Below are 25,514 nucleotides of genomic sequence, written 5' to 3'. Positions count from 1 at the left end.
GTGACTTTGACTTAAAATTTCAATAACTATTTATTAATTTTAGTGGTTTGTGTTTTTCGCGAAATTTCAAATAACAAAAGTGTTTTTATTATTAAAAAAAATGATTTTATATATACTGTATGTGCAAAATGTGTTTATCATATTTATATGAAACCCATGGCCTCTCATTGCCATACAATTCAAGACCTCTCTCTTTCTAATACAGTATCTCAACAAATGTCCCAATTTTTAGCTACTTTTTTCTCTATCATTGCTATATTTTGAAGCTATTTTAAGTAATTTCAACTCTCATAATATAAATATAGATATTATAAATAAATAAATATATATATAAAAATTTTGTCTTTTAATAGACCCATTCATTATAAGTATGTTTATATAAGTTATTTGTGATCCAATAATTTAAATTTTTTATTATTATTAAACGATACATTTGTGTCAATTCAAGTTTGAAATTAGTATTTTATTTATATTGTTGTTGTTATAAATATAAATATATATCAATCACCGGAATATATCAAATAAATAATAAACAATTATTATTAAGACATCAGCACTTAATTATCAGGTAAATAAATAACTATATTATTATTATTTAACAAATTTAAAATTGATATTTATTTATGTAAATTTTTATAAGTATTTAATTTGTATATATCATATATATTTGCTGTAATATTAATATATTTATCAATTAAATGTAAACTGTTTATTATACACATTATTAACATTATATTATACAGTAGTAATGATATTAATTTACTTTAAACAAGTATATCCTCAATACATGTATATCATGTTTTAGATGAATGACACTATTAATTATATTAATAGCAAAAATGTTTTTCTTGAATTTAATTTAAGGTTTAGATTTTCATTAGTAGTATTTATGAATAGTTTAAGTGAATTTGATATATAATATTATAACATAAAAATTTTATTAGTATATTAGTATTATTATTATTATTATCAAATACATTACTTTGATTGTGAATCCTATTAATTTTCAGTCTATGAAAAAATAATTAGTAAAATGTTTGCTAAGTTTATAAAAATGATAAAATAAAAATGATTAGATATCAATAATGTTTGCAATGTTAGTGACATTAAATTTTTGTTTATATTATAGAAAAACATTTTTGTGATTTAATACTATTTACTGTTAATAAATTCATATTTGTATATAATAAAATATTTTTAAATATTATATATATATATATATACAGTATAATATTAATATATACTAAACACACTAATAACACACATATGCACATTCAAAACCTATGTTTGAAAATTTTACAACAAGTATTACATTGCATTAAACTTGCATTACCTTGAAAATAGTAAAATAATAATAAAAATTTCAGCATATGTGATATTTAATTTTGGTTTTATTTGTTTATGATGCTTAATGTATTTAATTATACTATATATATATATATATATATATACTTTATATATACTGTATGTTCACAATTAATTTTACCAACAACAAAAATCACTTATACAACAATTTTATTTTTAGTCCAAATAGCGGGAAATAAAAATATTAAAAAAACTATATTTAAATTGTCTGTATAATTAATTGCTTTAAACTTTTATTTGCAAACATAATTTTCATAACTAATTTCAATATTTAACAAAATAAAAACAATATATCAAGAATATCGTCAATTAATTAAACAGAAAAAAACTAAAAATTATTTATTCATATTATTTATTATCACTTTTTTTAGTATATAACTAACTCATTTCCTATAGAATTAATAATTAAAATTTTCAATTGCTTTTTAAACGCTTATTTTTTCCTAATTGAATGTCATATCAATGTTACCGTATTTTTAAAAAATATATTTTTTTCTTTCTCTCACTTTTTTTTTCTCTCTCTCTTTGCCTTTCATACAAACCTCTCCTTTCAAATACAATAAAAAAAATTCATTACATTTTGTCAGTAAAAGTCAGTGTTATAAACATGTTGTTTGTCTTTTAATTTAAAAATATGCTGTATATTGAATATATTTAATACAGTATATAATAAAAATGTGTCTTATTTTTATTATTATTAGTTAATTACTTATTATTAATGCATAATTAGTTATATATATATATATTATATATGTTTTGTAGAATCAGTGCATTTGTTAGTTATATTATGATATCAATTAATGAACTTTGGATATCTATATATATATATCTATCTTTCTCTACAAATATATTTATAAAAATTTCGATAATATTTTTATAGATGTGTTTATAATATTATTATGAATTTATTGATATCACGTGAAACCTACCAGTTGTGAACAGTTATTATTAAAGTGCTATAAACAGTGCAATAAAGTGTCACAATTATAAAGTATATTATATATATATATACAATAATATATTATAATAAAATATAATATCTAACAATATATATTTATATAAAAAATTATAATCATATGTTTATACAATAAAAAACTATAATTAAAATACAGTATTTAATTTTTATTTAATTGAGCATGATTGTTTTTTTTTGTTTTGTTTTTTTATGAAATGACAACTAAACAATTTTTTTGCTAATTTTCAATATTGTTTGTGTTGTTGTATTTATTAAAAAAATAAAATTAGCTACAATAACATAAAATTAATAACAAAAATATTAACTGATAAATATAAATATTATTTTTAAAAAAAAACTTTATTTTTTCTAAAACATTGCAATAAACAGAAGCTTTCAGCATAAATGTTGTTTAAAAAGTTTGATGTCCCGGTTATTATTGTCAGAAAAATAATAATAATAAAATGATAATAAATTTATTTAATAATAATAACAATAAATACACTTTTTAAAATAATAATAATAATAATAATGGATAAACATCATCATTAAACAAAAAACAAAACATCTCAAAAAATTAACTGTCTGTCCATCCGATATGTTAACAGCAAACAAATGGCTATTATTACTGATAATAAAGTTTGTATTGATTGTCGTTTATATGAATATATGTTGTTTTGCACAACAAATAAATCAAGATTTAGATGACACTACAGAATCGGACACAGAATTGTTGACAACATTGCTATCGTTGTTGTCGACAGATAACAACTACACCAACAACACCAACACTATCAGTGCCTTTAGGGCCTTAAGTGACCAGTCATACCAATTATCGTCTTCAAATAATGAGACAATAAAAATCGGTTATCTGACCAATTTTCATGGCCGACAAAATGTCCAGCGACAGGGTATTGTCATATCGGGTGCCATCACATACGCCATCAGTAAAGTTAATGCCAACGCAACCATACTTAATGGCCGTAAGTTGGAGTTCATATTTAGCGACACTAACGGATCGACAATCGACGGTACGGCTGCCATACTGTCCCAATGGAAACAAGGAGTGGTTGCCTTTTTCGGACCGGAAGACTCGTGCGAAGTCGAGGCCACAATCGCTGCTGCCTTACAGTTGCCAATGATTTCCTATAAATGTGCCGACAGTAAGGTTTCGCGCAAAGATCTATACTCGACCTTTGCACGGACACATCCGCCCGATACACAAATTGTCCGATCAGTTATAGCCTTGTTGTCGTATTTTCATTGGAACAAGTTTTCGATTATCTGGGAAAATACTGCCCAATACAAGACAGTCTTCAAGAGTCTACGCGAACAAGCCGTGGCCAACGACTTTGTTATTAACAGTGACCGAAGTTTTGAAAACTATTACGACTGTTGTATAGCTGTCCAGCCGTGCTGTCGGCGGGCATTCTTGGACATCATCGAAGAGACCTATCGGGGGACGAGAATCTATGTGTTTTTAGGCAAAACATCGGATCTGCATCGTATGATGTTGGTCTTGAGAATGAGAGGATTGTTTGAAAATGGCGAATATATTGTCATCTATGTTGATCTGGAGGAAGAATATCTGAGGTCACAGTCGTATAAGTATATTAATACAAGATTTGATATATCCGAGGATGAAAAACGGGCACTGGCCGATGCAGCACAATCACTGTTGGTGATAGTACCGAGTCCACCAAATGGTACCGATTATACTGCTTTTGAGGACAAAGTTCGGGAATTTAATTCCAGACCGCCGTTCAATTTGCCAGAAATGACTTACGGAAATGTGACACTTAAAAGACATATTACAATCTATGCGTCCTATTTGTACGACTCGGTTATGTTGTACTGCGAAGCACTGGCACAGGCCTTCCGCGACGGTCTAAACGAATATAATGGCCGAAGTATTATCCGTAATATTATCGAAAAGAAACGTTATCTGAGTGTGACGGGCGCCTGGATGAACATCGACGATAACGGCGATGTCGAAGGCAACTATACAGTACTGGCCCGTTGGCGTACACCCGTCGACCTACCTATCAAAGGTATGGCCGGTCATCAGCGACCGAGTCATGTGATGCTTCCGGTCGGCAACTTTGAATACGACGAGTTCATGAATCGGACGGTATTCAAACTCGAAGGCAATATCGATTGGGTTAGCGGTAATCCGCCACTGGTCGAACCGCCCTGCGGTTTCGATGGCAGCGGTTGTCTGGAAGCAGTGGACAATAAACGAGAAATAATTGCCGGCGTATTGATCGGCTTATTGGTCACTGTTATCATCGTAACGGGTGTTACCTATCGAAACTGGAAGTACGAACAAGAAATAGCCGGTTTGTTGTGGAAGATCAATGTCAACGAATTGATGACCGATTCGTACGATCATCTGTTGGCCGCCAGTCAGATGAGTATCGCTAGTCAGGCATCAGTTGATTCCCGATTCTACAACAACCAGGTGTTTACCCAACGAGCCATATATAGGGGCGCTTTTGTTGCGGTTAAACAATTGAAATTTACTAAACGTATTGATATATCGAGGACAGTGAAGAAAGAGATGAAAATCATGAAAGAGATCAATCACGACAATGTTAACCAATTTATCGGCGCCAGTATTGAGGTCTACTCTGTACTGTTGGCCACTGAATACTGTGCCAAAGGCAGCCTTTACGATATACTCGAAAACGACAACTACAAACTGGACTCAATGTTTCAGACATCACTAGTATTTGATCTCATATCGGGAATGATATTCTTGCACGACTCGGACATCAAATTTCACGGTAATTTAAAGTCATCGAACTGTGTGGTCACAAGCCGTTGGGTTCTCCAGGTGGCCGATTTTGGTCTGCATCAGCTCCGGGCCAATGCAGCACCCGATCCTATTATGGCCGGTGATCCCTATAGAGATTTGTTATGGAAAGCACCGGAACTCCTACGCGACAGCAGTCTTGGCGGTAATCAAAAGGCTGATGTCTACGCCTTTGCCATAATATTGCACGAAATTATGGCCAGAGAAGGACCGTTCGGTATCAACGAAAAGGATATTACGTGCAAACAAATTGTCAGCCAAATCAAAGAATACGATCGACTGCCGGAACCGTTTCGGCCGGACTTGAATCTAGTCCAGTGGCAGGACTTTGTCCGCCAAACAATGCAGGACTGTTGGACAGAAAAAATTGATTTGAGGCCAGATTTCCGAACTATACGATCGAGGCTTAAAAAGCTCAGACAGGGTCTCAAATCAAATATTATGGACAATATGACGGCACTGTTGGAAAAGTATGCGACAAATTTGGAGGAAATAGTCGACGAACGGACGTCACAGTTGGTCGATGAGAAAAAAAAGACCGAATCACTATTGGACAGAATGTTGCCGCGATCGGTGGCCGCTCAGCTTATGCGCGACGAGCCGGTAATGCCCGAGTCGTACGATGCGGTTACCATCTTTTTCAGCGACATTGTCGGCTTTACGTCTATGTCGGCGGATAGTACACCGATGCAAGGTTTGATAGCCCATTCCGATGTCGGGGGTGGGAGTGTATGCCATACTATGGACTGTCAATTGATAGCATTTGTTTGTTAAAATAGTTGTCACTTTTCTCAACGACTTATACACACTGTTTGATTCAATCATTTGCAACTACGAGGTGTACAAAGTAGAGACCATTGGCGACGCCTATATGGTGGTCAGTGGTCTACCGATTAGGATAGGCGACGCTCATGCGGCCGAAATTGCATCCATGGCTCTCGAAATGCTCGAATCGGTCAAGTCCTTCAAGATTAGACACCGACCCGACGATCTACTACAGCTCCGCATTGGTATACACACAGGTATGTAAAAAAAACTTTTAATCTATTATTTTAATATTGAGAATATATTTTTTGATATATATATTGCTATTATCAAAAATTTAATGATAATAAAATCGTATATTCAATAACAAGTTGTTGTTATTGTTAAAATTATTATTGTTATTATAATTATTAAGTTATAATCTATCAATTATCCAAAATTTTATGTATGTTATAAAGATTACTATTAAAAAAAAAAAAATTAATGTCAATGTTATATACTGTATATATAGTAGGTATGGGATTGTTTATTCAGCATTTTGTTGTCTATAAATAATTTATATATAATTTTTTTTTTATTAGACCACCGGCTAAACTAATTAATTTTATATATATATTGGATTACATAATGTTAGATAATATATATTAATAGGATTATATTTGCTAGATACTATATTAATGATAATAGACAGTAAATATCGTAGGTATCATAGATATTGATGTAAAAATTTATTTAAATATTATTGATTAAATTGTAATCTTATTATTATTATTATTATTATATTATTATTGGTGACTATCATTATAGGATATCTGATTAAACCTTGACAACAGTATTAAAATACTTTATTATTAATATCTCTAAATATATAGTATTTTCTCTGTAATATTAAATGATATTTATAGATTAGAAAATTATTTTTTTTGACTAATAATAAATACAATAATAATCTATTTAAGAAAAAATATGATCTACTAGACTATTAATATATAATTTACAATATACTACTGTAATAGTAGTTATTTTATTAAAATTATCAATATTTTTATTATTTTTATTATGAAAAAAAATTTCTCAATAACATAGAAAATTTGTATTACAAATAATATTAATTAATTTTTATTCTTATTATTAACCCTGATAATTACTATTTTATTGATTATGCATTTTATTAAATACAATACTTAACTATAACATAATTATAATTATATTTTATAATTATATTTTATAATTATATTTTATGTGGTTTACTATTTATTAGTTGTTCTCATTAATTCAAATTAAATTGTCAATATAATTATTAAAATTATATATAAATATTATTTTCATTATATTTTAAGTAATATAATTATATATTTCTGATAATATGAATATATTTATCTCTAGAAACATGTGTTTATTTATTATTTAATTCAATGCAATTGCATTTATTATTTTTATTACACTAGTTTTTATTATTGCATTTAACTACAGTATATACATGTATATATTGTTTATTATTGTACTTTATTATTCAAAATTGACATCAAGTTATTTTTAATAATAATAATAATACCGAAAAATATATATAAATATATTTAGAAATTTCAGATAAATATTTGATATTTAATAATATATTCATGATGTTGGTATATATATAAATATATATATTTATTTACAGTAATATTTAATTAAATATATATATTTAAAATTATTTCCACTCATAAATAATATGAAATGAAAAATTTATTCTAGTTATGTATATAATAATAATAATAATAATACATATGTACTCTATCTCTAGAGATATCAAATACAGTATTTTATAATGAATATGTGTTTTATTATTTTTTGATATTACTTTTGTTTAATAATAATAATAATTTTTATATAATAATTTATATTATGAAATGTTGCTCTAATACAGTAAACTGTATACAGTTTATAATAGCATGTTATAAAAAATTTTATATTTTATTATTAATTTGTTTTCAACAATTTATTAATATAATTATTGTTTTATAACATTTTTTGTTGAATTTTTAAAATAATTTCAAGTTCATAATTATATTTTTAAATCAGGGTTAAGCAAAGTTATGGATTTTAGGGGGGTATAGTGGTAAAAAAAAACCCCTACTCCCTTGCTTAGCCCTACTTTAAATGTAGACAAAATTCTTTTTAATATTATTTTATTTAAGAATTTGATATATAATACAATTATTATTATTATTATTATTATTAATTTATTATCATTTTTTAAAAACTTGCAATATATCACATGTTCAACTGTATTAAAAGTTTAACTAAATATACACTATGTTGTGTGAATATATTATATATATATTAATATATATATATATATGAAAAAATAATAATGAGGTATAATATTAATAATTCTAAGAAATATAGTATATTATAATAATTTACATATAACTTATATTTATAGTTTTTTTCCGGCAAACATTTATTATATATAAATATACTGTATTAATAGATTTGTTGGCTTTTAAATTAGGATTTTTTTATCAAGTAGTTGCCTATATAACAACTAAAAATTGAGTGACTATTGTTATGAAAATTTAATATATCTATTAATAATTATAATAATGATAACGTTGAAGAAAAGCTGTGAATATATATATATATATATTTATAAATACAAAGAAAATGCTATACATTCAAATATAGAGACAATAATTGGTTTGTTTGGGCAAAAAAATCAATATTTTATTTATAGTGAGATTATACAGTATATAATGAATATATATACAGTATATTTGTTGAAAACCTCCGACTACTTGTAGGATAATTTTTATAGTGTATTATATGTATATTTACAATATATAATCATAATACTATCATATTAAATATATATATATATATATATTTGTACACAATATAATATATAACAACAAATATTTGTTATACAGTATGTAAATTGGATAAAATCTATTTGTATTTTCTATATAGATATTTGGTATTACAATATATATTTAGTGGTTTTTTGAATTATTCAATTTAATAATAAAAGTAAAGTTATATATTGTATATACAGTATTATTCAACATAACATTATTAAAAAGCTATATATTTTTTTTAAATAATACTATTTAATTTCTATTGAACATTTAAATTTATATTAAACTATAGTAGTAATAAAAAAAAGTTATTTATAGATTATAATAAATCTGTTATACTATATATTAAACTGTAAACCTATATATTGAAATGTACAATATTTTTAGGCAATTTTTAAAATTCTCAATTTATTGATATATTTCTATGATTAAATTATTATGTTAAAATTTTAGATTGAGGCATGTTTATAAAAATTAAATAAATAAATAACTTATCAAATACTATATAAGCAAATAATTTTTTTAAATTATCAAATAATATTTAAATTAGTTATATATTCTTACTTTATATTGTTATACCTGTAATTGTGTGGATTTTTTACGGTACAAATTTTAAAAAACTGATTCAATAAAAATTGACAGATGTTTGTGATTGAATTGAAATATATATATACAATAAATTACTTGTATCTGATATTAAATTGAACTATCCTTGATAAAGTATACAATATAATATAAGATAAATAATAAATTTTAATGTACAGTATTTTATTTTTGTATCTCTATTTGAATTTGTGTAAAAAATAATTTTATTTTTATATAAATTTTCTAGTTTTCCAAAATTGAGCTAAATTTTTTAAAGTTAATTTTACCCAATAAAAAAATAATTTTTATCTAAAATATTTATATCTATCATATAAACATGTTTTGAAATATAAAAATTTTAATTTAATTCAATTATATTTTTAAAATTTTAGGTCCAGTGGTGGCGGGAGTAGTGGGTCGGACAATGCCTAGATATTGCTTGTTTGGTAAGTCTAAGATTAAAATTGGAAAAATATTAAATAAATTATTTACTTATTAATTATTAAAATTAATTAATTAATAAAATAGTATTTAATAAAAATTTTTATTAAATACTATGTCAATAAAAAATACTTTAAATACAATACTAAATAATTTTTGTTTCGTTTTACAAATTTTTTTAATTAGTATTTTATTCAAATATCAAATCATTATATTGTTTTTCCCAATTAATTTTTGGTAAACAAAAAAACATGTGATGTTTTTAAAATGAAATTTAAGATGAAATCTGTAATCAAATCTCCTAATGAATAAACGCAACAATAATAGTGAAAGAAAGAGATCAATGGATTTCTTAAGCAACAAAAAAAAATAACACTAATTAAAACAATTGACAACAATTTGTTTAATATTAAGTTATATAATATACAGTATATTTGTGAACCTAATTACCGCTGAAGACCACCTGTTGTGTGGCCTATAAAAAACAATAATAACCAGAAGACGATCGACACTAACTTATTAAAGATAGAGATTAGGTTTCATTTAGGGAAAAGAGAGAGAAAGAGAGAGAAAGAGAGAGAGAAAGAGAGAGAAAGAGAGAATACAAATCAATTTGTTTTTATTTAAAAGCAATTTTAATTAACACACAAACAAACAGTACTGTTATTTTGTATATAAATTGTATATCAGATTACTTACATAATAATTAGATAGCGTTAGAGCAATATTTTTATATAAATATACATAGAAGGGAAGTTGCCGTATAAGTTTTTTTTGAGGAAAATATTTTATTTGTATTATAGTAAACTATTTTTTTATTATATAATTTTATTATTGGAAAATAATATAGAATTTTGGGGAAAATATAAAAAAGAGGGGAAGGAAATACTTTATATATATATATATATATATTCTCTATTAATATTTTGTAATTAATTTTTTTTGTCTTCATTATAGGCGATACCGTCAACACAGCCTCCAGAATGGAAAGCAATGGTCAGTATATATATATATATATATATATATATATATATATAAAGAAATAACGATATTATCTCAAACATTGTATATTTTAATTACCAAAAAAAACATATAATCTCTTAAATATTTTATATTATGATACTTGTAGTCTAAATATAAATATTTATATCATACATATAAAAATCATTTTCACTGATTAATTATTCAACTAAAAAAACAATAAATAATTAATTTTAGCATTAATTGTATAAATAAATTTATATAAAAATAGGATTTTTTAAATAATTAATATCTCAATTATTTACTGACAATTTTTTTATTATAGGAGAGGCTCTAAAAATACACATCAGTCCTCAATGTAGAGACTATTTAGTGAGATTAGGTGGTTATGTGATTGAGGACAGGGGTTTTGTAACCATGAAGGGCAAAGGTCAAGTGTTAACCTATTGGCTAGTATCGCATACAACCGGTCAAATGCATCGGCGAGAGTCGGCGCCCGACGACTACATGCTGTTACAAAACTATGGCTATCCAGACAAGAAGCGCCCGAACAATGCACTGGTAGGCCTATTGCCCCGTAAGGGCTCAATCGTTGGTTTCAAAAACTCGGGTAAGACGACTAATGATGGCTCCAATCTGAATGTGTCGACCGCACGGCTGCCGGCTTTTCTACGATCTAAAGGACACGAATCCAATGGATCATTAGTGAGACCATACAGTCCTAAACTCAACAAAAAGCCATTTCCTTCGTCACTCCGTCACAGCCGACTGGCACTGAAGGACCAATTATGTGATAACAACAACAAAGAGACCTCTTTTTCGTCGACAATTGTCCAACAAATGCATTCCAAGACAACATCAATACCGCGAAATGCGTCCAGTGTTTCATTTAAGACATCGCACGATAGGTTCAACTCATTCAATGAACAATACATACTCTTCGGAGACAATGATTATACAAATCATACTAATAATCATATAAATGACAGCGAACTGTCTCAACCATTGCTTAATAGTGATCACAATCATGACCACCAAAGTCATCATCTTAATCATCATCATTATCACCACAACAACAACAATAGCAGAACAAATCATAACTATTCGTCATCTTCAGGTGACCTTAACATTGTAACCGACTGTTGTGCCAATGATAACGTCGACATCATCATCAACAACATTATCACCGATAGACCACTACCACCATTGATAAACCATCCATTGATCAAACTTGACAATATTATAGCGTCCAAGAAGTGGAACTCGTGTACACAATTGGATTTGAATAATAAATCCATTAATAATAATAATAATCAGTCGTCGATAAGCAGTGTCGCCGACAATAGTCATAATAACTGCAACGATAATAATAATACAATGGTTGCCGATATTATTATCGGCAACAACAACAACAAGAAGTTTGATCCGACAGTCAAAGATTGGTCTAAAATTAGTTTAGTTGATTGCAATCAATTGATAGAAACCGATCTGACATTATCGTCATCAACAACAACAACATCGGCTGCTGTTGATGATGATGATGACGACATCACTTCCGTCAGAAAAGCTACCGGAGCTAACAATTTGTTGAAAAGGAGACCAAGTAATTGTGATTTTCTTATCAAATCTCTCAATGACTACGAGCTTAAAGTCGAAAGTTCCGTATGAATACCCGATAATAATTTTTTTTTTTGATGGGCTATTGATATATATATATATATATATCGCCGGAACGTATCGATGATGGATATAATATTCAAAGATATTATTATATATATATTTATACATATTTTTTTCGCACCGATAGCTATATATAAATTTATATACCATACCGGACCTCAAGGAATACATTTTTCATAAGTAAGTGTAACAAAAAAAATGCAATTATTATTATTTTCATTTTGCTTGACTTGAAAAATACAATATATTGTATTTTTTTATAAAGAACTAAAATAAATATAAAAACAACAAAATCATCAAAAAATCGATTTCCTCGACAACTGATTTCTAGTTATAGTTTGTGTTTTGTTTTTTTTATATTTTTAGATAATCGTATTGAAAATGAAAATTAGTTTTTTTCCTATTTGTTTTTTACTACTACTACTACTACTACTACTACTACTAAATCATTTTCAATAATAAGACAATTTTTAATGTATATATACATATGTATATTGTATTGTATTGTTTGATACAATTCCTGAGGCATCAGAATATTCTGTATATATATTTTTTTGATTAAATGATGAATACTTTTTTTTTGAAGCAAATAACATGAACACAACATTATATAATTTTTATATATATATATATAATACCCGTATATTTCTATATTTAATTTGATTTTTAGACAAATTAATTTCCTCTTTCTTTTTTTCTTTCAATTTTTTTTATATTTATATTTCAAACCCATAATATTATTATATTTTTTTCATAATAACAAATGACATAAATTACTATTTATTTTTTAGTCAAAGACTTGTGTGTGAAATCTACACTAAGAATATTATGTTTTTTATATTAATTTTGTTGTTATGTTAAATATAGTATATATTTAACTAATTAATGATATATATATTTATTTAAACTAATTAATGCAATTTTATTATAAAATATAATTATTTCATTATGCGTTACAAAATTAATATATTAATAGATATGATAATTCAGATTGAGATATAAAATACAAAAAAAATAATAATAATTAATTATCTTTTAATATAAAACATTAAGTTTTTTTAATGATCATATAAATGTGTTAATAATAAATTAATGTTAATAAGTAATTAATAAGTAAGCTAACATATAATTTAAAATGTTTTTCTAAACATTACATTAATTTTTAAAGTGACTTTAAATGTCATAATAAGTATAAACATTTTGTTGTTATTATTATTATTATTATCATTTTAATCTAGATTTATGATAAAAGATATCAACAATATTGTCTTAATAAACAAAATTTATTTTCAATTTTAACTTAGATGGAGATTAGAAAAACATTTGATATTACATGTCTTGATATCTAATATGTATTACATATAATATAATGTATATGAAAAAAAATTAACTCTAAAGCTTAGAAACTTTATTTTTGTAGTAAATAAGGATTTATTTTTACAAATATATTACTTAAATAATTGCTTGCATTAACAATATTTAGCGATTTATTTGTTGAGCAAAAAAACTGCAATTATCAGTTAAGCAGTTAAGCATCATATAAGCAATTAACTAATTATTAACATTATATTGTTTGTCACTTATTTAAAACAACAAAAATTTTGTTTTTTTTTTCAAACCAATTATAACAACAAATAAGTTACGCTTTCACTGAACATATATTTGCCATATGTTGTACCTATAGATATACTAAAGTATGTTATGAATTATTTGTATTTTATTAAAATCTAAAAATTGTTGGTTATTTTTAGTAATTAAAAAAATATATATATTTTACATTTAGTTAGTAAGTATTATTATTTTTTAGTAATGTAACTATAATCTAATGTTAATTCTATAGGAAATTTACATGTAATTTAATATATATATCATACATAGTATTATCGGTACTGTATTAATACATGTTTATAATGACACTTGAAGGGGACATTAGGTTTTTAATACAGTATATTTAGTGTATATATATATACAAGTATCTATTGTATTATAAATTTAAAAATAAAATAATGCATTGCTAGCACTGGCATATATTTTTAAGAGCATAAGGTAATAATCGGTACATTGTTGGGAATCAATGAGATTTTTGTTGTTGTAAAATATTGTAAATTTATTATATATATTGATACTTGAGTTGAGAGCACCCGTTCCTCTAAAAAAAAGTATCGGTAGAATCTCAACAACAAAAAAATATTGTAATAAACTATTCAAAAGCCAACGAAGCGTTTATTTTAACTTACAATATATGATATATATTAGTAATGTTTGAAAATACTAAAAAAAATATTACACAACTATATATTGATTTATTAATTTTTTGCTGATATTATAAATAATATATTCATCAAAACTAAATATAACTTTTATATATATATATATTTGAAAGCAATAAAATATTCATAATATTTTTTTAATAAATATTTTTTTACAATAAACAAACAAATAAATTGTAAATAAAATAAAACTTCTGTACACAATGTTTTAACAGTACATTAAAGTTTTTATTTACAATTTATTTAGTATTTTTTGTTATTGTAATCAATATTTATATAATATTTTCAATGTAAATATATATAAAAGAGATTTTACTGTATATAGACTTAAATGATGATTAGACAGTGAATTATATTTATCTAATTTTTTTGTATTGAATAGAAATATTATTTTGCATATTATTGATATGCATTTGAATCACATAAAAATTCTTAGATATATTTTGAAATATTATATTTAAAAAATATTTTTTGATATCTATTTTTTATTATTTAAAATCTACTAAATATTTATGATAATATTATATACTAATATACTATAGATTACTAATAATAGAATTTATACTAAATTATATAAATCAAAAAAATATTTCATAAGATACAATTTTTAATAAAAATGATAAATACTTTTTTTTAATAATATTGATATTTGAAAACATGTAATTTTTATGTGATTCGGATGTATATATTAGTTTGAAAATCAATATCTAATTTCAATAAAATTAAATAAAAAATTAAATTTATTATCATCTATTAATAGTTATGAATTAAGTTTATAAATCAACAATATGTTTGCTTTTTTTAAAAAAAACGTTATATTAATATTGATTTTAAATTTTTCTTTAATTTTTATATTCTATAGAATCTATAAATTAATTTTACATTTTTTAAAATTTACAAAAAATGTGATAACATTTTTCTAAATGATATATTTAATATACAATTATATATAAATATAATTAAATGATATTATAAAGTTATAGTTAATCATTATGTTAATTGCTTTTATACTAATAATTTAACTGTAAATACAATATTATCTTTTTATTAATTTGTTACATCATGATTAGTGATGTAAAAATTATTATTACAATATATTAATTTCTACTTTATATAACTTAAATGATTGTCTTTTTAGTTTGTTTAAAATTTTTGTATTAATTAAATTCAAATATATTAGTATTTATAAACTTATTATTTCATACTTTTTCCTTAAAATTCAGTAACTCACCCAGTAACTATTTTTTCAAAATTGATATAAATTATTAACAAGCACATATAATCTACCGATACATTTATAATAATTTAAAAAATATATCCAAAAATATATAATACTAATAAAAAAATATGATTAATTTTATTTTCCATGAATTTTTTTTTTAATATAATGGTTTAACAATGATTAATTTAAATAGTAGTAATAATAATAATGTAAATGCATAAAATGATACACACAAAAAATAATTATTATAAATATATTATTTTTTTTAAAAATTTAATGATCTTTTTTGTGTCGTTTCCAGAAACGTCTGACTTCGTCGTGTCCCTCATTGGTGACAACCATAACCCGGCGCATAGGATTGCTCCAAATCAAAACACCCAGATCCTATATATATTTTTTACATACATAGACACACACACACATTTGACGAAAAAAAAATTTAGTCATCATTATTATTATTATTAATAAGAAAATTTTAAATTATTATAAACAAAATAAAATAAATTATATAATAAATATATATATTATTAAATAATAAATTTATGATTACATTCGCATATTTCTTAAGCAAATCGAAATCTGGCTGCGAATTGAATTGACTGTATAGTACACCATCTGTATAAACCAATCGATCCCTTTCCTGTTCCCACAGAGATATCTGATCGACAACAGTGGCCGGAACTATTGGATTTTGTTTTTGTAGCTCAGGATGCGAATGCATTACCAAAAAATTGACTATTTGTTTGGCATTTATGCCAAATTTGTAGGCTTGTCGACAACTTTCCCGAGTAATAGCTCCCAACACAAACTTTGGGAAACGGTATTGCATTTCCGTAAATATGGACAACAATGCAATTTGTATCGGAGAATCTGAGATATAAAAACAAATTAATTTTTTTTTTAAATTTTACTATAACCTATATTATGGTACTAATTTATACCGGTAATATACAAATACCTGTATAAGCATATACTCTATAATTTGTTTCAACAATTATAAAACCGGGTCTTTTCGTGTGTACCGGTGCTTCCTTAAGACCGCTGACCAGATTTATGGCAAGTCTTGTCGGATAAAATCGGCCGTCTTTTCGCTGAAAATAATAATAATATTATTAATTAAAGTGAATTATATTTATATTTAAACAACAAATAAATAATACTTTTCTTTGATAAACTAAACCAAATTCTCTTAAATTCTGAAGAATTGACAGATTTGAGTCACTCATACTTTCAGTCGAGTAATTCTTTGAATGAAACAAAAATTTGTATTAAATTTAAGACAGAAAAAGATAAACAATTTATTGTTTCTTTTTTTTTTTGGTCATTACTTTTCCTAACGTAAGAAAACTCAGTTGAAAGAGAAAAATCAGTGCTTCGGCTAAATCGAGACCTTTTGTCTGAAGTGTTTCCAAATATTTCACTAAAAAATGCCAGACTTGAGACATGACGTCCATCAATAAGAATTGAAATCCGTTTGCCGTAATATCCGGTATGTCGTTCGGATCATCCAAACGGATCAGATTGGCCTGAATTAGGACTTTCTTTGTGTCCAAACTGATAGCATTTTCTGGATTTTGTTGTTTCCGTTCGACCATAAAGTTGAGCATTGATTCCCATCGTTTGTTAGCATAACTGTCCAAATATTCGACATCCGGTGCGTGTTTGTCTTTAGATAGATCCTTATATAGCGACCACTGTTCGCCACTAAAAGTTTGTTATGTTGTTGTTATTAAATCAACAAAAAAAAAGAGAAATCAAAGAGTAATTAATATCATAAGACAACAGACATTAATATAATCATATGATCTGATCAATCAATAATACCCTCCAAGAAGTGCCACTTTGAGACTGTCGCGAAAGCATGGATTCAGTAGCCAACCGGGCAGACCAGTCGGCAACGTTTGGCTCTTCCATACGTGAAGTCTGGTCAACACTTCGGACGCTTCGTTATGTTCGCTATGAAGATAATTGTCGGATCAAATCCAGTGATCAGAAATCAGTCACCAAAAAATGCCTGAATAACACACATTACCTGATATTCTTGACCCACGAGGCGATCACCGCTTGCGGTATCGTTTGGTCGACAAACAACAATCGCATCACATAATGTTTGGCCAATTCGGGTAACTCCCGATAGACTGCCAAACTTGTGGCCGAACTCGTATAGAGTTTATCTATTAGCGGTTGTTTCAGACGCGACAGATATTGGATCAGATTATCGTTTAAGTCGGACGAAGACGTGTTGGTTATTGTCGATGATGTGGTGGCGGCGGCGGTGGACACGTCTGAACTCATCGATGGCTAACAGTTTGACAAATATTTATTACAATACTTGTAATCAATTTATTTATTTAATTAATTAATTGATTGTCAAAACAGTTAACTAATAATAAAATATTCGTTAATAATGTTTGCAAACAATAATTATTGAGAAAAATAAATAATAAAATAAATATATTGTAAAGTCATTCACAAACACTGTTACTATTTTTTAATAAAAATAAAATACAAGGAGTTTTAGATTCAAAAAAGGGCTTAAGTATAATACAAACTAAATACTGTTATTGCTATAAACTTCAATAATATTGAAATACAAATGGAGTTAAGCCCTTATTGTTTGAATTTTTTTGTTAATGAAATGTTTTATTTTGAAAGACATGTGAATGTATTGCGAAATCAAATGACTTTAAAAGTGATTTAAATATTTTTTTCAATCATTAAATCAATTGATTTTCAAACAACACATGAGTTAAGACATTATTATTACCGAAAAAACTCACGGATCAGCTGTTGAAGAGAAAGAAAGAGAGAGAGAGAATGGGTTCATTGGTATCGAAAGACGTTCGGACAGTCGACGGCCCGTTAGGTTCGGTCGAAGTGCGCGATCGGGTGGCGAACAATGACCCGAAACACCGGGACATTAGTGAGTGTCCGATGCACGCGAAGAAGAGAGAGATGACTGCTTCCGAGTGTCCCATAAATAAAGACAATTATATGCCGCTTGAGGCCAATCAACAGCCATCGGATGGACAACCGTTTCCATTGTCAACATCGCGCCAGTCGTCGACAATACCGAAAGCCAATCCTAACGCCGAAGACGATCAATACTGGAAATATCCGTCCGAACAGATGTTCTGGAATGCTATGCTTCGGAAGGGCTGGAAATGGCAAAAACCGATCGACGGTTCCGACGAGACGGCCATCGAGAACAAGGATATGACTGATATCATCAAAATTCATAACTTCAACAACGAAATGGCGTGGAAAGAGATACTCAAATGGGAAATGGCTTTCCATATGCGCGAGTGTCCCGACGGACCCAAACTGAAACGTTTTGGCGGCCGGGCTCAAGACTATTCGCCGCGAGCACGCATGCGATCGTGGATGGGCTACGAACTACCGTTTGATCGACACGACTGGATTGTCGACCGATGCGGCCAAGATGTTCGCTATATTATTGACTACTATGACGGCCAAAAATTGGACTCAAACAGCGGTAACTTTGCACTGTTAGATGTTAGGCCAGCCGTCGATTCAGTTGGCAATGTCTGGGATCGTATGAGAGTTGCCTTTTGGCGTTGGACTCAACGGTCTAATGACTGACTGACTGATTGATGTCTTTTTAAATGACTGTTTATTTAAATAATATACTGTAGTATATAATTAATAATAATAATAATTTAAATCTAGGATTCATTTATACATATTTAGTCAGAATTTTAATTATATAAACATTTTTTAATAATATTAATAATTTAATTATATTATATAGTTTGTCAAATTATTAAATTAAAAAACATTTTAATATATCAACAAATATATATAATTTAGATAAATACATCAATAAACCAATAATAAATTTTTTTAAAACTATTTAATATATAATATATTTAGTTGATATAACTTTTAATTGCTTATATCTCATTAATACATACACTTTTATGACTCAATCAATATGCTATAAATATAATACTATAATATATAGTAACTGTATTTGAGACTAATTGCGAGATTATTGCTAATTATAGACTATCACTGTATTTATAAACTTAAGTACAAATCAAAGGTTAGATATTGACTTTTTGACATTTAAATCATTGATATTTCAATTTTATTAATTATCATTGAGTTTATCCATCAAATAGATATATTACAAATATATATATATATATATATAAACTAGACGCAACAATGTTAAATTAATGTTTAAACTAGTAAACTAATAATTTAATTATATATATACACAGGTATAATAATAATATATCGTTTATAACTTTAGTAAAGCATTTAAGTTTAACAACAGTTATGTTTTTTTAATTATTTTATTTTAATTATTGAAACGATTTGGTTTTGACAAATCAATTGAACATATCATAGGAAGCTTATTATAGTATTAATATCGTATATAAATTTATCAAAGAATTTAATTTTAAGGTTATAATAATAGTTAGTTTTCAATTATTTATGTTTTTTTTAATTATTGAAACGATTTGTTTTTGACAAATCTATTGATCATATCATAGGAAGCTCTCGGCTGATCAAACGGTAGTATATGTCCACCATTTCGGACAACTATTTGCAAAAACCGGTCCACTTGTCTGACATAACCGGCCACTTCTTTATCAGTTTTGTCGACTTTCCAAATAATTCTCTCGGCTTTCTTGTACTGATCGGCTTTAGACCATTGAATACTGCGGACAAAATTTTCGGTCAACGGTGCGGCAACTATAATATCCAGTTGGCCGCTATATATGAGGACTTTATAGTTGTCAAGCAATGTACTGATCCATGGCTTAACCGATTTCATAATATCATTCAGTAAATGTTGTTCAACAATATTGCCCTCAGAAAATGGCAAATTACCGACATGTATGGCCCGTCGGGTCGATTCCAAACCCAAATATTTTGGATAATAGCCGAACTCTTCGGGTGCCGAACCCATCAGAAAGTTATAATAAAATGTAAGTCCCGTTGAATTTGTAAAATATGACGTACTGTTAATCAGATCACCATTTAGTAGTAAATCAAATATCTTGAAGGCTTCAAAATATTGCTCTTTGTTTATATAGTCGACGGCTTTGTTTTCTTCAGCATTGAAAAAGTCTCTTTGATTTTCATCGAGAAGTGCTATTTGGTAGAGAAAGTCTCCGTAAGCCGATTGTGTCGCCGGATCGCACAGTCCATCACCAATGGCTATGCCTTTGAGGTTAATATTGGATGCATTGCCTTCTGTATGTATTTTATAAGCAATTGCCGGCACATATTTACCCGCATATGACTCTCCAGTAATATAGAAATCATTTTGCCGTTCATTAGGAAATAATGTGAAAAACTGTTGTAAAGCTGTATACAAATCTCGGGCCACATCTGTCTCGTTTGTGGCGTAACCTATCATTTAATAATTAATTATTTTAGTATTAATACAATAATATTAGGACATTACCCAAATCATTATGTGTGAAACTGAATCCCGTTCCCACGGGATTATCAATGAATATCATTGAATACTCTTGAGCCCACGTATATTGTCTTATACTTGATTTCAGATTTTTATCCAACACTAGCGGACCGTTTTCGTTGAATAGACCAAATAATGATGAACCTCCCGGTCCTCCCTGAAGCCAAAGCAATAGTGGGGCCTTTTTGTCTTTGTTCTTGATATTTGTATACAATAACACTTTTATTAGTTTATGATAATTAAAATAATATATATATTTATATAATACCAGTGCCGGAAAGTACCAGAAAAACATATTGCTGTTAAACTTTTTATTAACCGTCAAAAATCCTGAATAACTGATAATATCGGGTGCATCGGACAAACCGGTTACCCGACTTGCTTGTTGTGCTTCCTCGATATGACCCGATTCTATCATTGGTGTCAAAAACAATGGTTGTCCCGGATCTCGGCTATTGATATTTGCCGCCGAATGGGACGGAAATAGATTTTTGCGAAATATTGCATTGGATTTATCAATAATTAATATTATTATTAATAATAATGAAATAAAACTCTTAATAAATGCCATTTTTTACAAACAGCTAAAAATATAATAATATTATTGAACACACACTCAAACAATTTTTAAAAAATAGCACCTGGATAATTAACAAATAAATAGAGAGATTTTATAAAATAATATATTTTTTTAATTAATTAATTTTAGTTTACAGTTAATGTAACTTATAATATATTTTTTATAATCTATCCTATTATTTGTATAATACTATTTATGTTGAAAATTTTGTGCCATAAATAAACAAATAGTATAAAATTTTTATTGATTTCTCCGAAATTATCTATTAATTATCGCAAAAAATATTTTGTTTGTTTTAATTTATATATCTTCACAGTTAAAAACATTTACAGTACTAATGTATAATTCAAAGTCTAAATAATTATTGACATTTAAGCACAAATGTTGATTAAAAAAATTATATCCTTTACTGTTTAGTCAATTTTCCTTTAATATTTTTTTATAAAAAAACTGTATAATAAAAATGATATATAATAATCAAATCAATAACCGATTATTTATATATTAAATTATAAAAACATTTTTTTAAAAATAATAAATATTGATTAAATAGAAAATGAAATTTATATAAAAAAAATTAATTAAATAATTTTATTTTGAAAAAGAGATATCTCTGACAAATCTAGTAATCAAATTATGTGCCGCTTTGGGCGCCTCATGGGGTACCAAATGACCGACATTTCGGACAACTGCCTGAACAAAACGATCCACTTGTTTAACATAACCGACTATTTGATTGTCAACTTTCCAGATAACTCTCTGTGCTCTACTGTACTGTTGGGTTTTAGACCATTGTATGGTTTGGATATAGTTTTCGGTGGCCGGTGCCGACACAATGATGTCCAGATTGCCCGTATATAGTAAAACTTTGTAATTATCTAACAGTGTTGGCATCAATGGCTTTACAGATTGGATGTAATCATTTTTTAGTGAAGTTCTGACTTTTATCAATGAACTACCGAACTGCACATTACCCACATGTATGGCCTGTCTGGTCGCTGGTATGTCTAGATATTTTGAATAATAGGTCATATCGTCGGGTTGTGTGTCCAGTAAATAATTGTAATAATAGGTTAAACCGGTTATATTTTTCAAATAACTGGTAGAATTAGGATATCCGCCAAAATCTAGTATATCTTTATTGAAAATCCAATCAATTATATTGAAAGCCTCGATATATTGTTTGTTTTTAATCAGATTCTGTAGTTTATGTTCTTTATCGAGAAAAACATTTTTCTGATTTTCATCAATAAGTCCCAATTGAAACAGTTGTTCCCCAAATACAAACTGTGTTATTGGATCCGTTAGACCGTTGCCTAATACTATGCCTTTGAGGTTAATATTGGATGCCTTTCCTTCCGTATGTATTTTATAAGCCAATGCCGGCACAAATTTACCCGCATATGACTCACCCGTTATATAGAAATCATTTAGTCTTTCATTTGGAAATAATATGAAAAACTGTTGTAAAGCTGTATACAGATTGTTGGCCACATCGGACTGGTTTTTGGCGTAACCTATCATTCAAAAAAAAATAACAAAAATCAATAAAAAATTTATAAACCATTGTAACCGTTAGATAATTATTAGTGTAAAATTAGTCATAATTTATATACATTATTACCAAGATCATTTTGTGTATAACTAAATCCAGCACCAATAGGATTATCAATAAATAGCATTGAAAACTCTTGAGCCCACGTATATTGTCTTAGACTAGCTTTTAGATGTTTATCTAAAACTAGCGGACCGTTTTCAATAAATAAACCAAGCAATGATGAACCTCCCGGTCCTCCCTGAAGCCAAAGTAATAGTGGGGCCTTTTTGTCTTTATTCTTGATATTTTTATATATTTTTTTTATAGTAATTTAATAAAACATTTTTATTAGTTTGTAATAATTATTATAAATTATTTTTTTAAAACAATACCAGTGCCGGAAAATACCAGAAAAACATATTGCTTTTAAACTTTTTATTAACCGTCAAATATCCCGAATAACTGGTAATATTTGGTGCGTCGGGCAAACCGGTCACTAGACTTGCCTGTTGTGCGGCTCGGATACGACCCGACTCTATAAGCGGTGTCAATAACAATGGTTTTCCGATATCTTCTGAGTTTACATTGTATTTAGTGATAGAAAACACAATTATTATTAATACTAAACAATTAGTCTTAAGTGACCACATCATGAAAAAAATAAACAAATATTTTATAATTTATATATAATATTATATATTATATGATATAACCAAATGTTTGATTATTTATATACTAATTTCAAAAATATAAAATATACTAATTTATTATTAATTCTAGTTTTTTTTAACTTATCATGTTATTCATCATATCATGTCATGTCATATCATTAGATAATATCATATTATATTTTTAGAAAATTTTATTATACTTTTGTGATTTGACAAAAATTATATATTCAAGTATTAAGTTTAATGACATGTATAGTAAATTATGATCTACAAGTTCACCAATTGATGCTATATAATGTATATGAATATTATTTTATAGCCAAAATAATAGTTAAAAAAAATACATAAAGTTAGACTTTTTATTTATTAAATTTTTATGACAGTTCAATGAATTCATTGAACAAAAAAATTTCAAAAACTTATGTTTATTGTTGAAAATTAATTAATTATTTCTTGTAGTCATTAATTTTTGATTAATATATATATTTTTTGTTTTAATTAAATTGTACAGTATTATCAACAACAACAAAATGTCCTTGCTTTGTTTTAAATTAAATATGAAATACATTATTATTGCAGTATTATTACTATTAATACATAATAAAAAGTATATCCATTCTAAATAAAATAAATTTACAAAAAAATAAATTTACAAAAAAATAAATATAAATAAAAAAAAGTGTTTTCCATGTGTGAGTACAGTACAAACCAATAACAAAAAATAAAGTGGATTTTACTATACCGGTAAAGTTATGTCCCTAGTTATAAATTAGTTGTTATAGGTTAAAAAACTATTATTGATAAAGTAGCAGGGGCGGTTAAGCAAATTTTGGAAATTAATATTTTAATTGATATATTTTAATAAATATTATAATTTTACATAAATATATTAAATTTTAGATCAATCGGACCAATAATTTTAAAGTTATTAAATAAAATAAATTTTGATTATAATGGGACGTATATAAGAAAAATCAAACTTTGAACCCCCAAAAAACACCCGTCCCTGGGATCAATTGTTATGCAATTTTTTTGTGACAGAATTATCAATAGATGTTTTTAGGAAAGTGTGGATCTGCTCCTCAAACATAATCTTAAAATTATCAATAATTAAATTATATATATTGAGCCGGTCGGGGAGTTTAAAATTTATAAAATTTATGTAACATCACATGACAAATTGACAAATTAATTGACACAAAAATTAGTTTACAATATGTGACTTAAATGTATTCTATCGATAATAACTAAAAAAATATTAATTATTATTTTAATAAAATTGATTTTTAATAATTTAATGTTATAATTTTTAAAATTACAATACTTATATATTAATTATTTTTTAATTAGTT

The 25,514-nt window shown here is 26.5% G+C and overlaps 5 protein-coding genes across 6 annotated transcripts; 2 read left to right on the top strand and 3 right to left on the bottom strand.

The window, feature by feature from the left end:
* Positions 1–2,908: 2,908 nt before the first annotated feature.
* On the top strand, positions 2,909–16,272 carry LOC128956331 (receptor-type guanylate cyclase Gyc76C-like). 2 transcript variants are annotated; one of them, XM_054302049.1, is made up of 7 exons: positions 2,909–5,829; positions 5,915–6,157; positions 9,715–9,768; positions 10,721–10,759; positions 11,070–12,347; positions 12,552–12,604; positions 16,218–16,272. In XM_054302049.1, the coding sequence occupies exons 1-6, from the start codon at positions 2,919–2,921 to the stop codon at positions 12,602–12,604; spliced, it is 4,578 nt and encodes a 1,525-aa protein (XP_054158024.1). In that variant the 5' UTR covers positions 2,909–2,918; the 3' UTR covers positions 16,218–16,272. The 2 variants fall into 2 exon arrangements, with proteins under 2 accessions (XP_054158024.1, XP_054158023.1); XM_054302048.1 differs by lacking the exons at positions 12,552–12,604; positions 16,218–16,272 and having other exon boundaries at positions 11,070–12,444.
* On the bottom strand, positions 16,190–18,348 carry LOC128956332 (general transcription factor IIH subunit 4-like). The gene is made up of 7 exons (XM_054302050.1): positions 17,949–18,348; positions 17,741–17,872; positions 17,245–17,620; positions 17,077–17,160; positions 16,875–17,007; positions 16,467–16,786; positions 16,190–16,300 (listed from the first exon to the last, which is right to left on the bottom strand). Exons 1-7 carry the CDS (start codon positions 18,209–18,211, stop codon positions 16,190–16,192), a joined length of 1,419 nt encoding a protein of 472 aa, XP_054158025.1. The 5' UTR covers positions 18,212–18,348.
* Positions 18,349–18,551: 203 nt separating this feature from the next.
* Positions 18,552–19,574, top strand: LOC128956406 (holocytochrome c-type synthase-like). The gene has a single exon (XM_054302143.1). It carries the CDS (start codon positions 18,734–18,736, stop codon positions 19,517–19,519), a length of 786 nt encoding a protein of 261 aa, XP_054158118.1. The 5' UTR covers positions 18,552–18,733; the 3' UTR covers positions 19,520–19,574.
* A 723-nt stretch (positions 19,575–20,297) lies between these two features.
* LOC128955084 (probable serine carboxypeptidase CPVL) lies at positions 20,298–22,006 on the bottom strand. The gene is made up of 3 exons (XM_054300721.1): positions 21,643–22,006; positions 21,360–21,570; positions 20,298–21,304 (listed from the first exon to the last, which is right to left on the bottom strand). Exons 1-3 carry the CDS (start codon positions 21,943–21,945, stop codon positions 20,394–20,396), a joined length of 1,425 nt encoding a protein of 474 aa, XP_054156696.1. The 5' UTR covers positions 21,946–22,006; the 3' UTR covers positions 20,298–20,393.
* A 539-nt stretch (positions 22,007–22,545) lies between these two features.
* LOC128956041 (venom serine carboxypeptidase-like) lies at positions 22,546–24,141 on the bottom strand. Its single transcript, XM_054301721.1, has 3 exons — positions 23,884–24,141; positions 23,579–23,789; positions 22,546–23,471 (listed from the first exon to the last, which is right to left on the bottom strand). The coding sequence occupies exons 1-3, from the start codon at positions 24,139–24,141 to the stop codon at positions 22,546–22,548; spliced, it is 1,395 nt and encodes a 464-aa protein (XP_054157696.1).
* Between the last annotated feature and the right edge of the window lie 1,373 nt (positions 24,142–25,514).

This window comes from Oppia nitens, unplaced genomic scaffold, assembly GCF_028296485.1.
Source record: "Oppia nitens isolate AA-2021 unplaced genomic scaffold, nextdenovo-longstitch-racon4-pilon3 scaffold2_pilon_pilon_pilon, whole genome shotgun sequence".
NCBI lineage: Eukaryota > Metazoa > Arthropoda > Arachnida > Sarcoptiformes > Oppiidae > Oppia > Oppia nitens.
The sequence above is the reverse complement of the archived record's forward strand: the minus strand, read 5'-3'. Positions and strand labels throughout refer to the sequence as shown.

Bases quoted from the DNA above. Each gene is read 5' to 3' on its own strand.
- LOC128956331 (XM_054302048.1), top strand. From the start codon at position 2,919: ATGTTAACAGCAAACAAATGGCTATTATTACTGATAATAAAGTTTGTA. The intron at 5,830-5,914 runs GTTTGATAGCCC...TTGTTAAAATAG, and splicing joins GGATAGTACACCGATGCAAG to TTGTCACTTTTCTCAACGAC. The intron at 6,158-9,714 runs GTATGTAAAAAA...TTAAAATTTTAG, and splicing joins CCGCATTGGTATACACACAG to GTCCAGTGGTGGCGGGAGTA.
- LOC128956332 (XM_054302050.1), bottom strand. From the start codon at position 18,211: ATGAGTTCAGACGTGTCCACCGCCGCCGCCACCACATCATCGACAATA. The intron at 17,161-17,244 runs GTAATGACCAAA...TTTCATTCAAAG, and splicing joins GTTTTCTTACGTTAGGAAAA to AATTACTCGACTGAAAGTAT. The intron at 17,008-17,076 runs GTATTATTTATT...TATTATTTTCAG, and splicing joins GTTTAGTTTATCAAAGAAAA to CGAAAAGACGGCCGATTTTA.
- LOC128956406 (XM_054302143.1), top strand. From the start codon at position 18,734: ATGGGTTCATTGGTATCGAAAGACGTTCGGACAGTCGACGGCCCGTTA.
- LOC128955084 (XM_054300721.1), bottom strand. From the start codon at position 21,945: ATGGCATTTATTAAGAGTTTTATTTCATTATTATTAATAATAATATTA. The intron at 21,571-21,642 runs GTATTATATAAA...ACAAATATCAAG, and splicing joins TCTGGTACTTTCCGGCACTG to AACAAAGACAAAAAGGCCCC. The intron at 21,305-21,359 runs GTAATGTCCTAA...ATTAAATGATAG, and splicing joins TTTCACACATAATGATTTGG to GTTACGCCACAAACGAGACA.
- LOC128956041 (XM_054301721.1), bottom strand. From the start codon at position 24,141: ATGTGGTCACTTAAGACTAATTGTTTAGTATTAATAATAATTGTGTTT. The intron at 23,790-23,883 runs GTATTGTTTTAA...AAAAATATCAAG, and splicing joins TCTGGTATTTTCCGGCACTG to AATAAAGACAAAAAGGCCCC. The intron at 23,472-23,578 runs GTAATAATGTAT...TTTGAATGATAG, and splicing joins TTATACACAAAATGATCTTG to GTTACGCCAAAAACCAGTCC.